The following is a 14,128-nucleotide window of genomic DNA, read 5'->3' on the forward strand; positions in this document are numbered from 1 at the left end:
GCCAAGAAGTATAACTGACTCTGGCTGTAATTACAGCGTATTTTAGCCTACATGTAAGTATGTGCTGCCTTCAGGATCTACTCTGATTTGGCTGAAATTACAGCACATTTCTGGCCAAAAAATATAACCGACTTTGGCTGTAATTACAGCGGATTGTAGCCTACTCTGATTTGGCTGTAATTACAGCGCATTGTAGCCTACTCTGATTTTGCTGTAATTACAGCGCATTGTAGCCTACTCTGATTTGGCTGAATTTACAGCGCATTTCTGACCCCCCCCCCAAAAAAAAAAAAAAAAAAAAAAAAAACTGACTTTGGCTGTAAATACAGCGTAGTGTAGCCTAAGAATATGCAGGACTAGATCTACTTTTCAGCGCATTTTGGCCAAGAAGTATAACTGACTCTGGCTGTAATTACAGCGTATTTTAGCCTACATGTAATTATGTGCTGCCTTCAGGATCTACTCTGATTTGGCTGAAATTACAGCACATTTCTGGCCAAAAAATATAACCGACTTTGGCTGTATACAGCGTATTGTAGCTTACTGTGATTTGGCTGTAATTCCAGCACATTTCTGGCCAAAAAATATAACTGACTTTGGCTGTAATTACAGCTTATAGAAGCCTAAGTATATGTTGCCTTATGGATCTACTCTGATTTGGCTGAAATTACAGCGCATCCTGCCCCCCCCCCAAAAAAAAAAAAAAAAAAAAAATTATAAAAAAATAAAAATAAAACTGACTTTGGATGTAGTTACAGTGGATTGTAGCCTAAGAAAATGCAGGTCTAGATCTACTTCAATTTGACTTAAATTACAGCCCATTTTGGCCAAAAAATATAACTGACTTTCCTGTATTTAAGAATATGCAGGCCTATCCGGGAGGCCTATTTGAGCAATCATTGTAGACTAAAAATACATCCACTGACGTAATTACAGCATGATTGTAGTGTTGTGAGCTGGAATCATCACAAAATGGTAGAAGGCATCTGGTCCACTTCCAAAGATCATATAAAAATATGTGTATGTAGCACAGCATGAAAGGATATACAACAATAGGGATATACAAAGGTAAGTGATCATTAAATAATTATTTATTATTGTATTTACTATATTCACATTTTCATTACGTGTTTTAATTTACACCATTGACAGTAACATACATAAGAAATCAATTGTAATGATGTAGTATGAAAATAAATTACTTATACAAAAATAGACCATACATATTTGTGCATGTTGAAATGGTTTTGGAGACTTAAACAAAAAAATTGTACAGGATCAAAATGATTTTCATAAGTTTGATTTTTCGCAGGGGCATTATTTGATTAGTGTTTCATCTTTTACTCTCTCTTTTTACAAGACACATTTTGCAGAATCTCTTTTCTTTTATAGATCTTTACATACCATGTATATTCAATAATCTTTACTTTAGAATGGATTAGAAAAAAGGAACATGTCAATTAATCATAAATACATAATGATGCAGTAGCTCATTACTGGTAAAATACACTGTACATTGCGAGCAGAAAAATTATACTTATCACAGTATAAAATGCAACAATTGTGTTCCAAGATTGAGGGCTCTTGAGGTGCACCTCAAAAGGCTTAAAGATTTGCAGGTGTAGTATTAAAGAAGATATAGAAATAGATGAGAATAAAACAGGATTGGAGAAATACACTAAGAGAAAGGTCAAGTACAGAGAAGAGAGAAGAATCGAGATGAGTAACTACAAAGAAGCTTATTCTCATGTATGACTTCAGGGTAGTTATACTATCTTGAAAGATAGTATAAGATTAGTCAAGCATTTTTTTCAATGCTTGAACTAATCCATTAGGCATAGGTAGTTTTTCATCCCACTGTACGATACACACTACCTGCTTTGGAAGAACAGAATCTTCCCCATATACCCCTATCTCCCAAGAAGTAGTGTAACTTCCCAAAAAAAATTCAAAAAATATTTTTCTTTTCGTAATTCTTGTGACTTTCCCAAGCCATGGCTCGTCTGTTTTCTTTTGCTTGGGTGGGGGATCGATCAGGATGTTATCTCCAACTTTGAGATCACTCAGATCATCTATGATCTTGTACTCTCCATCATCTGAAGAAGCAGAGATTAGATCAAGAATAAGTGTAGCACATTATCACTGATAAACATTGAATCAATTCACCAATTCATTTTATTTTCAGTTAATTGCATGTAACAAAATACAACAGAATAAGTGGGGATACTTCATCAGCTTGCTTTATATGCTGCACATTCATGAATATTTGTATAGAACTGTTTCAACAAAATTCTTTTTTTTAGGGCATTTTAGTATTTTAAGTTTGATTTTACTTTATCAGTACCAATTAAAAATGGGTGTAACTATAAATTTTGTTTTAAATGAACTCTACAATATAGAAGAATTATATTTTTGAGCATATAGCACAGTATAAAGACACAAACCTGTATTATCAAACTCGTACGGATCGTCTTCTATAGTGATTGTAGGACCTGTAATGTAATTAAAAAAAGGTATAATTATTTCATATTGAAAATGGCATGGCAGGTTTAGGTTGTATTATTCATTGCTATTTAGTGATTATACTGATACTTAAGTCATATGTCCTCTAACAATTGAATGCAAAGTAAAGTAAAAAAAAACGACACACAAAAATGAATCACATACCTGGCTTTTTCGGAGATTGCCTAGTTATCCTCCTAGAAACTGAGGGCCCTGCTGGAGCTGGCTCCTCTGTAAACATGAACAAGTTGTAATTGCATCTTAATGAGGGTCACAATTAAACAATTTTATTGGGTAACACAATCACATTGTAAAATGAAAGTCAGAACATTTCTTCATTCATTGACATAATATTTAATCTAGTTTTGACACTAATGGGCATTGTTAGAGTCAGAATATCTCAGAAAGAAAACACAACCTACTTGATTTCTTAGCCGGAGATCTGCTGACAGCTAAGGGCTCTACTTCCATCAGCTCACTCATTCTTCCTGTAAATATTTATAAATTTGTGAAACAAGTGGGAAGTGTAAAGGCCTATAGTTAATGCTTTTTTAACAGCTGGTCTTTATGCACAGACTCATACTTGACACTTAACAGGTCTTGAGTGAAGACTAGACTCCATATGCTCTCTTTGTAAGCCAGTCACAGTACTTGGTTAATCTAGTCTCTTTAATTTAGACTGTGCATTATGTACTAAGCGCATTGCGAAAATCAGGGGTCAGTGCCTGCAGACTACATATAGACCTAGTGTGTAGAAAGGGTGTACATTTCTACTTCACATGACAATCAAATATTTGAGACATTTGCTAAAGGTGAGGATAATATGACCAAAATATTCTCAGATCAAAACAAAATTACTTGGTTTACGTACTTTATAAAAGTACATGGATCCATGATCACCCCCCCCCCCCCTGGAAAATAATGAAAGAAATGAAATTGAGAAACAGAACATATGGAAAGGAAAAGGGTAATATATGATGTGAATTTTTGAATTTATGTCAAAATCTATCTTAAAATTTGATTTTCATTTTCCAGAAAGATGAAAATATCCGTGGTCAGGACTTCAAAAAAATGATACAGTGTCATGTTGCCTAGCACAGTGTCCTACTTGTAATGACAAGCTCCCATCCCCTTCCGTAATGATCAGGCATCCTTGCATGTTGATGGAAACTTTCTAGTTTTTATTTGTGTATAATTGGTTAATTGGAGTGCATTTATTATTCCTACCACTTACCAGTATCAACATGTGAGTCATTGTCAGACTCATTGGACTCTTCTTCTTCTTCATCTCCTATTCCTGAGAGAATGGAGGATTCCAGTGGCCCGCTTCCTTCCAAATCCATTGCTTCATTTCTTGTATAATCTTATTGAAGTGAATTAAAGCACAATACTATGACTTATTAAACACCATCCCTATTGCTCAGATCCACAAAGAGTTAAGTTTGTCAATTATATATGTTTTGATATTAGTCATCCTCTAGGCTCTGATATCTTAAATTGTTTCAAAGTATGGCCAGTGCTTCCATGTCTAGGTATTTGAATAAATTGTGTGTCATTTTAACCCCCCCCCCCAAAGAAAAAATAAAAAAAATAAGAAAAAAAAATAAATAAAAAGGGTGCAGTAAACCTGATTTTCAAATTTGAAATTGGAAATTCAATAAAGGAGGAGTTCACCTTAATAAAAAATATGTTGTATTAACAACATAAAAATTGATTTAAAAATTTGTGATTGTTTAGGAAAATCCATCAAACATAAAGAGAATTAATAGAATTTAAAGTTGTTTGATTAGTTGCGTGACTTACATCATATGTCAGCAGTTGCCCCATACATAATGAAATATATAAAATGATATTGTGCATAAATTTCAATTTTGTAATGGTACATGATCAATCAAAAATCTATATCAGGAGCCGTTTTGAAACGATTTGTCGATATAACAAAGGTACAATAAAACCCATTTTCATTTTTTTTCTTCAGAAAATGATATTTCATAATTACTTTTTAAATAATTGGTGGATTTTCCTCAAACTCTGAAAAATATACTTTTTATCCTTCATCTGCTATTTTTACAGCAAGATTCATTGGTATTATAGGAACACACCTGTAAGAGCCTGGAACAATTCATCTGCTTTCCATTCTCGTGATTTGCCATTTAGTGTTATTGTTGCAGTATTGGCATGGTGCAGTTTGGTCACATGGATAGTCTGCGGCGTTACATGTACTTCAAGTTTGTGATGATTGCTCTTTATTTTTGGTAGAGTATAAACATATAAATTATAAATATATAAAAAGTATATGACGTAAACACGTACTACCATCATACTAGTTTTAAAAAAGAGTGAAAATCTGTCATAATATTATGAACATGAATGATTACATTCCTGCCACTCCCATCCCCAATGCTTACACCTTAACGAATCAAATACCTGGGGCTCATTTCATGAAGAGTTACAACTGTTTTAACTTTGCCATCATGGCAACTACCATGGTAACCCTGGTTTTGATTGGCTTTTGAACCTTGTTGCCATTGTAGTTATGATAATGGCAAATTTACAACTTGTAAACTCTTTATGAAACGGGGCCCTGATCTTTGCATAATTAATGAATGTTACAACTATCTATTCCTTTGCACTTCCGTGTTGAACTTACAATTGAAAGAGCACACCAACAGATAGCTGAAAAGTGCACAGCCTATATTGAGGATAAATGACTACCAAATCCTTTTTTTGCCATCGGCATTGGTTCAAGGGGGTTTCTGATATACACCAATAGAATCATAACACACATCTATTCAAATCGTTCTTTCAGGTCTTGCACAAATTCAAAAGATCTTTGTTTCTTAAGATGATTATGGTCCTTGAAACTTGGTTTAAAGTGGGTGCATGTTTTACAAAGTCACAAGTTTGCTTAAAAGTTTTGGTGCTCCATTCTGCATGGGTTTGTATTTAAATAATCTACACAAAGCATTTTAGCCCACATATTAGCAAATTAAACTATAAAAAAAAAAATAACTCACTTGCGTGGTATTTATTGTGCCCTTGATTTCAGAGCATTTGACCAAAAATTCATCATGCCCGTCTCTCTGAAAACGCTGCAAACACTTAAAGACGTCGTTCTCCTCTGCTATGCCCTGGAGAGCCTGAAACTTATACGCTTTCAACCCAGGCTTCTCCTTCATTAAAGCCTCAAGGATGACAAAACATCTCTTTGACAGAGAAGCCAACTTAATTGCCATCCTCTTGGAATCCATAGCACTTTTCTGAAAGATGAATGTTGACTTTGTAATAATCAAAGTGCACAGCTTGTTTATACCACCAAAATATGAAAGTAGAGATGCTTTACAATATTTTACACAGTCACTGAAACAGATAACAATGTTACTTTCACATTTTATGTGGCAAAAAATGCCACCAAGCATTGAATATATTTCATTAATCATTTTTTTTCCTCTCGTGTAATTAGGCTCAGATATTAATCTTGTTACCTTCATTGATACCAAGATCAGTTTTTAGATACCAGATTATGCTATTTGTCGACATTATTTCCTACATGTCTGCTTAAATTGGAAAAGAATATTGGACGCCTTTCCCCTTGTTAGTAGTTCAAAAGGGGCACACCAGACTGAATATATTAAAACAAGTTTGAATACTAGAAGTTCATTTTTCGTACAATAGCCATAGGTCTACATGCAAATAAATTACAAAAGTGAAACTTACCGTAGATATACCAAGAATATGCTTTATTGTACTATAGTACAACGAAGTTGGTAGTGGGGGCTCCTCTGTCAGAGGGATGTTGTTGGTGTAGTAAAGCTCCCGCCGGAAGAGCTTTATCTCCTCAATTGGAGTCATCTTGAGGACATGGCATGCATCCTGATTTTTTGAGACTCCTAGAGAGAGGGCCTGTTGGTCAGTCAGTCCAGCATAGACTGCTACCAATCTTTTTTCGAAGACCTTTTCCTTGGTAGCTTCAAAGGCAGCCTTTTGGGCGAGAACAGAGTGGTTGCCATCGATAACCTCGATAGCACCCCTCTCCAACAGGTCATCCGAGAAGCTGGACTTAGAAGGACATATATTTTTGTCAATAAGCCCTATGACCGGTGGAGCCGAATCAATACATATGCTCCGTTTTGAGAGCATACGCGCAGTTAAAGATTTGACAAAATCTCCATCCTGCATTCTCACCATCCTGGTATCATTTGCAGGTACCAGACAATCAATTTTCATCGAAAAAACGCCAACAAAACATTGCTTAATGTTTGCGTGATACCCTGCAAGCATCGCTTTGGCTTCAGGGTTTCTTTTACTTTTCATTTTTTTCTTAGGAGGCTCACAGACCTCTCCATTATTATAATGCCTCCATTTGTTAATTATTTGATTTGGCGAGGTAACTTGGCCTATGGCTTTTTGAGCAAATATACTATATCCCCGCCAGTTCTCGAATGGTGCAAGAAGGCACTTTCCATTTTTCATCAGGATCTAATGGGATAGACCGAAAAAAGGGGTCATATTATTTGAATATCAACCCAATTCCATAAGTTATATAATACAATATAACACAACAGGTAAGTTCTCTTTCAAACAAATTGCTTTAATTCTAAGCCAAGGATCCATGACAAAATACAATCAACTTGTGTTCTTGCCACTTTTATGTTAACTCGAGTAGAGCCTAGGCCATGTAGGCGGGAAGTTTTTAAAAGTTGACCGATATTAACCTAAGGTTAAGATTTCAATTTTGCAATTACATGTAGTACCATTATGCCAAAAAAAATCAGTATACGCACAGAGCGCACTATTAATAATTATTTTCTTGACATAAAGAAGACGTTGGATAAACTTCAATTGTTAATTGTGAATTTTGATCGGTAATATATACATAAGAAATTGCGCATTGAAGATAGGATTTGGTGGTCCTCACATCAACAAGATCGCATTAAGAAGATTTCAGAATACCGATTTACAATGATTTTAGGGTCCTTGGTCTAAGTGAGCTGAAATTAATAGCTAATTAAGAACATTCCAACTTGTGCTAAAAATGACTATCATATCACTTATTATTGAAGCTTAAAAGATCTTGTAACAAGACATGTTGGCCTACATTAACGGTGGAATATCAAGAATAAGAAATTCACATGTACTGACTGACTGAGTTAAGTGGCAACTAGTTTAACGGAACGGGAGGGTGACCAGATTTCACAAAATGAAATACGGGACAATCGACAAAGCACGCTGCATAAGCGATCGACCGAGCCAGGTCTTAATAAAAAAGATCAACAAAGAAGGCCATGCAGTGTTAAAGCTGTAAAAAATATAAAGAATTGGAAGGGAGGATGAACGAAAGAATGAAAGAGAGAAAGGAAAGAGATTTGAGAAAAAAGAAATAAAAAAATGAAGGGGAAAAAAGGGGGGGGGGGAAATGGAAAAAAAAAGTTAGAATGAAAGGATGAAAGAAAAAAATTTATGAAAGAAATAAGGTTACCGTCATTCTTCGAAATGAATCAAAAGAAAGAAAAAGAAAGGAAGGGTAGATGAACAAATGTGTGAAAGAAAAAAAAGGAGAGAAAGGAAAAAAAAGAAAGTAAGAGGGAGACATAATGAAGGAAATATGTTTTTCCTTCGGAAAACGAAAAAGAAACAAACAAAGAAAGAAGAAAAACAGGAAGTGAGGAAGGGAGGAAAAGAATTAGAAGGAAAAATAAAATAAAGAATGAAAGAAAGGATGATAGAGAGGGAGGGAAGAATGAAGGGATCAGAAGAGAATGGAAAAAAATGGAAGGAGAGGAAAAACGAAAAGTAAACGGAGAGGAAGGGAGAAGGAAGTAAATAAAAGTTTAAGGAAATAAAAAAGAAGGAAAGTAAGAGAAAGAAGGAAAGAAAGCTAAATAAACAAAGAGATAGATAGTGTCAGGAAAGAAAGATAGGAAATAAAGATAGATGGAACAAAAAGGGCAAACAGGAAGGGTAGAATGATGGAGAAACGATAGAAAAGAAAGAAAAATGAAAGAAAGGGAAAAATATCAAACTTCAAGCAAACAAAAATAATCCAATTATCTAACAAAACTCTTGAGTATATGTGTTTTTTTAATTTATATTTTAGACTTAAAAAAGTAAAAAAATTTAGAAATGAATAGATTTCAAAGTGAAACATTGTCAAACTTAAAAATTGGATGAAACAACGCGGCATCACACACAGGCATCTCTCCCATCCCTTTACAAGTTCGCACCGATCACAACAAAACTCAAAACGAAAGCTGATCTAGTTATGAAAACTTCATAACTTGTAATGTTCCTCCGATTACATCACCAAATCAGTAATATGAGAAATCCATAGGATAATTATAATGAGAGTTTTTTTTATGGCCAAATAAATAAATAGATAATAATAAGAAGAAATTCCCACCGATTTTGTGATTATTTTGGTGGAAAAAACGTTTATCATGTGAGATTGTTTGCGCAATTGAGAATCTGATCCGATCCTACATGCCGAGCCAGTTTATAGTAGCCTGCCACACACAGGCAGGAGGCCAGTTCGTTTGCAATGTATTGGGTTAGCAAGAAAATCACCGCAGAACTTGCAAAAGTTTAGTTATTGATTTTATTGTTGTCTCTGCTGTTGGTTATTTGATAAAATATCTTCACTTTTAAATGTATTAACTATATTTTGTTCAATATACTGAAATACGGGACAAATAGGCGTCCCGGGAAGGGTTTGCTGTTAGGCCGGAACAAAGTTCAAGTTTATTTATTCAAAAGTTCAAGTTTATTCACCCCCCCCCCCAAAAAAAAAAAGGGATCGAAATACGGGATGTCTGGTCACCCTGGTTCGGAAATAACCACCACGATCCCTTGTGAAACTGAATCTAGCGTAATTGATCTACGGCGGCCGTACGGCGAGTAGAAAACAACCTTTTAGACATTTTTTTGTACCAGCTACACAGGTAATGAAAAATGAAAGGCCCTTTTGAGGCTTTTCGACTCGTCGTATGGCCGCCGTAGAACAAATGTTATTGAAGTTGACGCGAGGACACAACCTTCGGGAAGCAATCTTCGTACATTTTGAGCGCGCTTTAGTCTACGCTGCGGTTACGAATTTCGCGCGAAACATCCCCACACCCCACTTAGAGAGTTCCCATAGCAACGTACAAGGCCAATTTACGTGAAATGGTTTTGAAAACCACTGTCGGCCGATAACGCAAGCACAGCGACCTTCTTAACTGGTTTACTAAACCAATTTATAGTAAGCTAGTTAAGGATAGTATAATGAGAACGATGTTAAGGCCTATGTACGCTGTAGAGGAAGAATTACATAGAATAAACTAAAAAAGCAAAACGAAAAAAATAGAAAATGAAGAATATAGGAAGGAGATAAGGAAAAGCCGACAAAAAATATGTTTGAGTTATGTATTGAATTCGGAGTAAATGTTATCTAAAAAATGAAATAGCACATTCTTAAAAGTAATAACGATCGATACCCTGGAACAACTGTAAAATCTTACCTTGATATGACAGTCTACGTCTTCGGCCAACATCAAGTCAACGACAATGTCGGAAGCATCTGTGAGATCTGTAGACACAAAGTTATGACGAATGTCCATATTAATAGTGCCTAGATTTTCTTCAGATGTGTTCCCCTTGAATTTCTCAACTGAAATTCCAATATGATCAAATACGTTTGCCATTTTATTATTTTTTTTTACTCGCTAAGACAGATGGATCCGGAGATTCTTGGGTTCAATGATGAAAACAGCTAACAGAACATCAATATAAATTTGCCATTGCATTCCATATTCGGTGAGAATAATTATATACATACATGAAAGTATGAAAGAATTCACAAACTCCATTATCATTACGAAGAACTAGCGGAATGTTTAATTCTTAGTTACATGATAATATGAAACCTGTAAATTTGTTAGGTATCATTTTCATAAACAATGCTTGTGAACAATTTTTCTCACTATAATCTCAGCAAACAAACTAGATCTACTAATATTCTATTTTCCCCCTCTTTTTTTAAGAGCTTTGGGCCTATCTGGGACGTTGTTGATTATACTGAGATACAATAATGATAGCAATGACATCATGAAGTAAATGCCTAATAGTTATATATTTATTTCATATTGACGTGAAATCTGGACAAGCTCCGTGTTATCGAACATTAAAGGAGAATGAAACCTTTGGAACAAGATAGCTTGTGTGAAAACAGAAAAATCAAAGGAACAGATCAATAAAAGTCTGAGAAAAATCGGACAAATAATGAAAAAGTTATGAGCATTTGAATATTGCGATCACTAATGCTATGGAGATCCTCAAATTGGCAATGCGACAAAGATGTGTGATGTCACTTGTGAACAACTCTCCCATTACTTTAGTATATATTTCACTAAAATTGCCTCTTTTATCACATCTAGCAGTAGATCATGTGTTCTTTCTATAGGAGGGCGTGTAATACAGATTTTTAAAGAATACATCATGGATAAAGAGTTTGAATCACCATAAGAAAAAGTAAAAAGAGACATTTGGAGGGTATTTTATAGTCCATCAAAGGGAAAGTTGTTCACATGTGACATCACACATCCTTGTCGCATTGCCAATAGGAGGATCTCCATAGCATTAGTGATCGCAATATTCAAACGCTCATAACCTTCTCATTGTTTGTCCGATTTTTCTCAAACTTTCTTTGTTCTTATTCTTTGATTTTTCTGTTTCGACACAAGCCTACTTGTTCCAAAGGTTTCATTTCCCTTTAACAAGTGCAAGACTACTCGACCCCCTATATAGGCTCTAGTATATAAATTGACATGCTTAAAAGTTGAACAGCTATATAGCCGATGGCAGTCATGAGTTTTCACTTGTACATGTTGTTTATATTTTTGCCCTTTATTTTTGCTGAAATATCAATATCATAAATTGCATTCAGTTGCATTTCTATTGTTTAATAAATGCATTTCATTGTTGGTAAAATCGGACGTAATTAATGGTAGCATGATGGACAAAAATATATTGCGACTTACCTGGATTATAATCCATTAAGTAATTCGACGTGTCGTTGACGATGATTCGACAGTCTTCTGAATTTGATTCCATGCCTTTTTTCAAACTCCACCATTCATCAGCTTTAAGATGTAACTTTGGAATATCCATGATGGCGATGTCCTCAAATTGTTTTAAGCGAGAATGGAATCAGAAAAGCCAAGCGATTGTTCAAGAAAACCCCGATGCGAACACGGTTGAAGCACACTTCTGGTTCTGTTAAAATTTTTTGGAGTTTCATTCATTCATGTCAGTGGCAGGTGCTGAGGATGCGCGCGCAGGCGTTGGCATTGAGATGTGAATTGGGCAATGAGTATATTTCAGAAGAACTCTATCCATTGGCGCTTATTTAGAACTGTGGTATAACAAACTATTGTATTAAGTTGTTATCATTATTAGATATTTCCATGACAATATTTCAATTTTTATAGCGCAATGACTATGTACATTATATCAACTGCGCTTGCTATACCCTGACAATGATACTTATTTTAAGTTGAACTTTCTTAAAGGGATAGTCTGGGCTGAAAATATTTATATCTTAATACATGGAGTAGAATTCACTGAGCAAAAGGCCGAAAGTGTCTTCAAAATCGGATAACAAATAAGAAAGTTATTGAAGTTTTAAGTTTAGCAATATTTTGTGAAAACAGTCGTCATGAATATTCGTTACTTGGGCTGATGATGTCACATCTCCACTTTCCGTTTTCTTATCTTATTACATAAAATCATATTTTTTTCATGATTTCATACTTGTGTGAATAATTATGTTTCCCTTATAATGAAATAAGTTGCAGTAATAAATATATTATGCACTATATAAGTTGTCAATCCAATTTGTCTAGATCTTGGAGGAAAAAATTGGAATAAACCTAATTTTATGTGATAAAATACGAAAGAACAAGTGGAGATGTGACATCAGTAGCCCACCTAATGAATATTCATGACGACTGTTTTCACAAAATATTGCTAAACTTTAAAATTCAATAACTTTGTTATTTGTTATCCGATTTTGATGAAATTTTCGGCATTTTGCTCAGTGAATTCTACTCTGTTTATTAAGCTATACATACTTCCAGCCAGGACCTTCCTTACCTTTAATGACTATATTTTATTCTCAGATTTACTACAATTTCTCTATTTCTCACTCTATTTCTAACAAATTCTCCTATTTATTACTCATTTACAGTTTCCGTTCATTTGTGAGATTCGCTCATGTTTTGGCATATTAACGAGATTGTCTGTAAATTATTTTGTTTACATTCCCACGCTGAGAGGAAATATTAACGCGGCAACATTGAGCTTATGACTTGTATAAGCCTCATTACAAGAAGTTCTAATCCTGGGACTAAACATAAAGAAGATTTTTTTTTTAATCACTATATGCGTCTACAATGGGATTCTTGGTTACTTTATTGATTGGTATTAATCAGGTGGGGTCTTCCCACGAGGCCGAGGGTTTACAAGGACGATAGTCCATGAGGCCGAAGATCCGCGAGGCCGACTTTTCTCAAACCATAAATTCTTTTATCAGCATGTTTGTCTTCATCGTTACTAAGTCACAACTAATAAATAAAAAAGGCAGTGTAAGTTTAAGGCACGCTATACAGTGCGTCCCAGAAAAAACGAAACCGAAATTTATCATCGATGATAGTGACCAACCATATAATTATCAACAATGTTATTTATAATTATGTATTGGAAGATGTCTAACATTGTGTTTAACATTCATGAAAAAAATATGTTGAATTTATGAGTTGTCAAGGTATTTGTAAAGACATCAAAATTCTATTTGTTTGTTATATATATTTTATTTTGTATATGAATCGAAGTTGTCAATAAAAACTACTCAATAAAAAAAAAACCATTGTAAAGCTTAGAATCTCCTCTTTCCTCTGAAATTACTTAGATCAATTTAGATTCCTAATAAGTTCAATATCTGCTCTTTTATTTGATTCCTTAATCACAATTAATGGTCAAGAAGTACAGTTTTATTTTATTTTACAAAGAATACACGGTTGAAAAAGGAATCAACAGCTACATTTTTAGTGTTGGGTAAGTGAGATGAGTATATTATAAACCATTATTGTCCCGATTTACGAAAGCTTCATGTTATAAGATTTTACTTCAGTTTTCACTGGAGGGTATGCTTAGCAGAATCTTTTGGTTGATGTACACAGAATCCTATTGAAAGAAAATGAAGGAAGTACACTATAAGAAAACTCGGCCTCGTGAACCCTCGGCCTAATGGGAAAATGAACGGCCTCGTGGTCCCTCGGTTTCGTGGACTCTCGGCCCGTGGCCCCGCCACTCCCGTAGCCTTCATGAGCGGTGTGGTTTGAGTAACTCGGGGAAAGGTGATTTAACCGATGAGGCGGAGACCCTCGCCAGGGGGCCGCGGGGGGGGGGGGGGGGGGCTTCAACCCCCTTCTTTTTTCCAAAACCGTGTACAAAAAACGTAAAAATGATCATATGATTGTAATTTTTTGGCATGATCAGCCCCCCCCCCCCTCCACTTTAAAAACCGTTCCGCAACTGATGAATGAGGGGACTGATGACATCATGCACTCACTATCTGTTTTGTATTGAAATA

The 14,128-nt window shown here is 34.9% G+C and overlaps 1 protein-coding gene across 1 annotated transcript; it reads right to left on the reverse strand.

Moving 5' to 3' along the window:
* Positions 1 to 1,069: 1,069 nt before the first annotated feature.
* LOC129264617 (uncharacterized) lies at positions 1,070 to 11,753 on the reverse strand. The gene is made up of 10 exons (XM_064098105.1): positions 11,517 to 11,753; positions 9,999 to 10,066; positions 6,220 to 6,981; positions 5,520 to 5,762; positions 4,605 to 4,746; positions 3,737 to 3,865; positions 2,925 to 2,990; positions 2,668 to 2,733; positions 2,445 to 2,492; positions 1,070 to 2,096 (listed from the first exon to the last, which is right to left on the reverse strand). Exons 1-10 carry the CDS (start codon positions 11,644 to 11,646, stop codon positions 1,795 to 1,797), a joined length of 1,956 nt encoding a protein of 651 aa, XP_063954175.1. The 5' UTR covers positions 11,647 to 11,753; the 3' UTR covers positions 1,070 to 1,794.
* Between the last annotated feature and the right edge of the window lie 2,375 nt (positions 11,754 to 14,128).

This window comes from Lytechinus pictus, chromosome 4, assembly GCF_037042905.1.
Source record: "Lytechinus pictus isolate F3 Inbred chromosome 4, Lp3.0, whole genome shotgun sequence".
In the NCBI taxonomy this organism is placed as follows: Eukaryota; Metazoa; Echinodermata; class Echinoidea; order Temnopleuroida; family Toxopneustidae; genus Lytechinus; species Lytechinus pictus.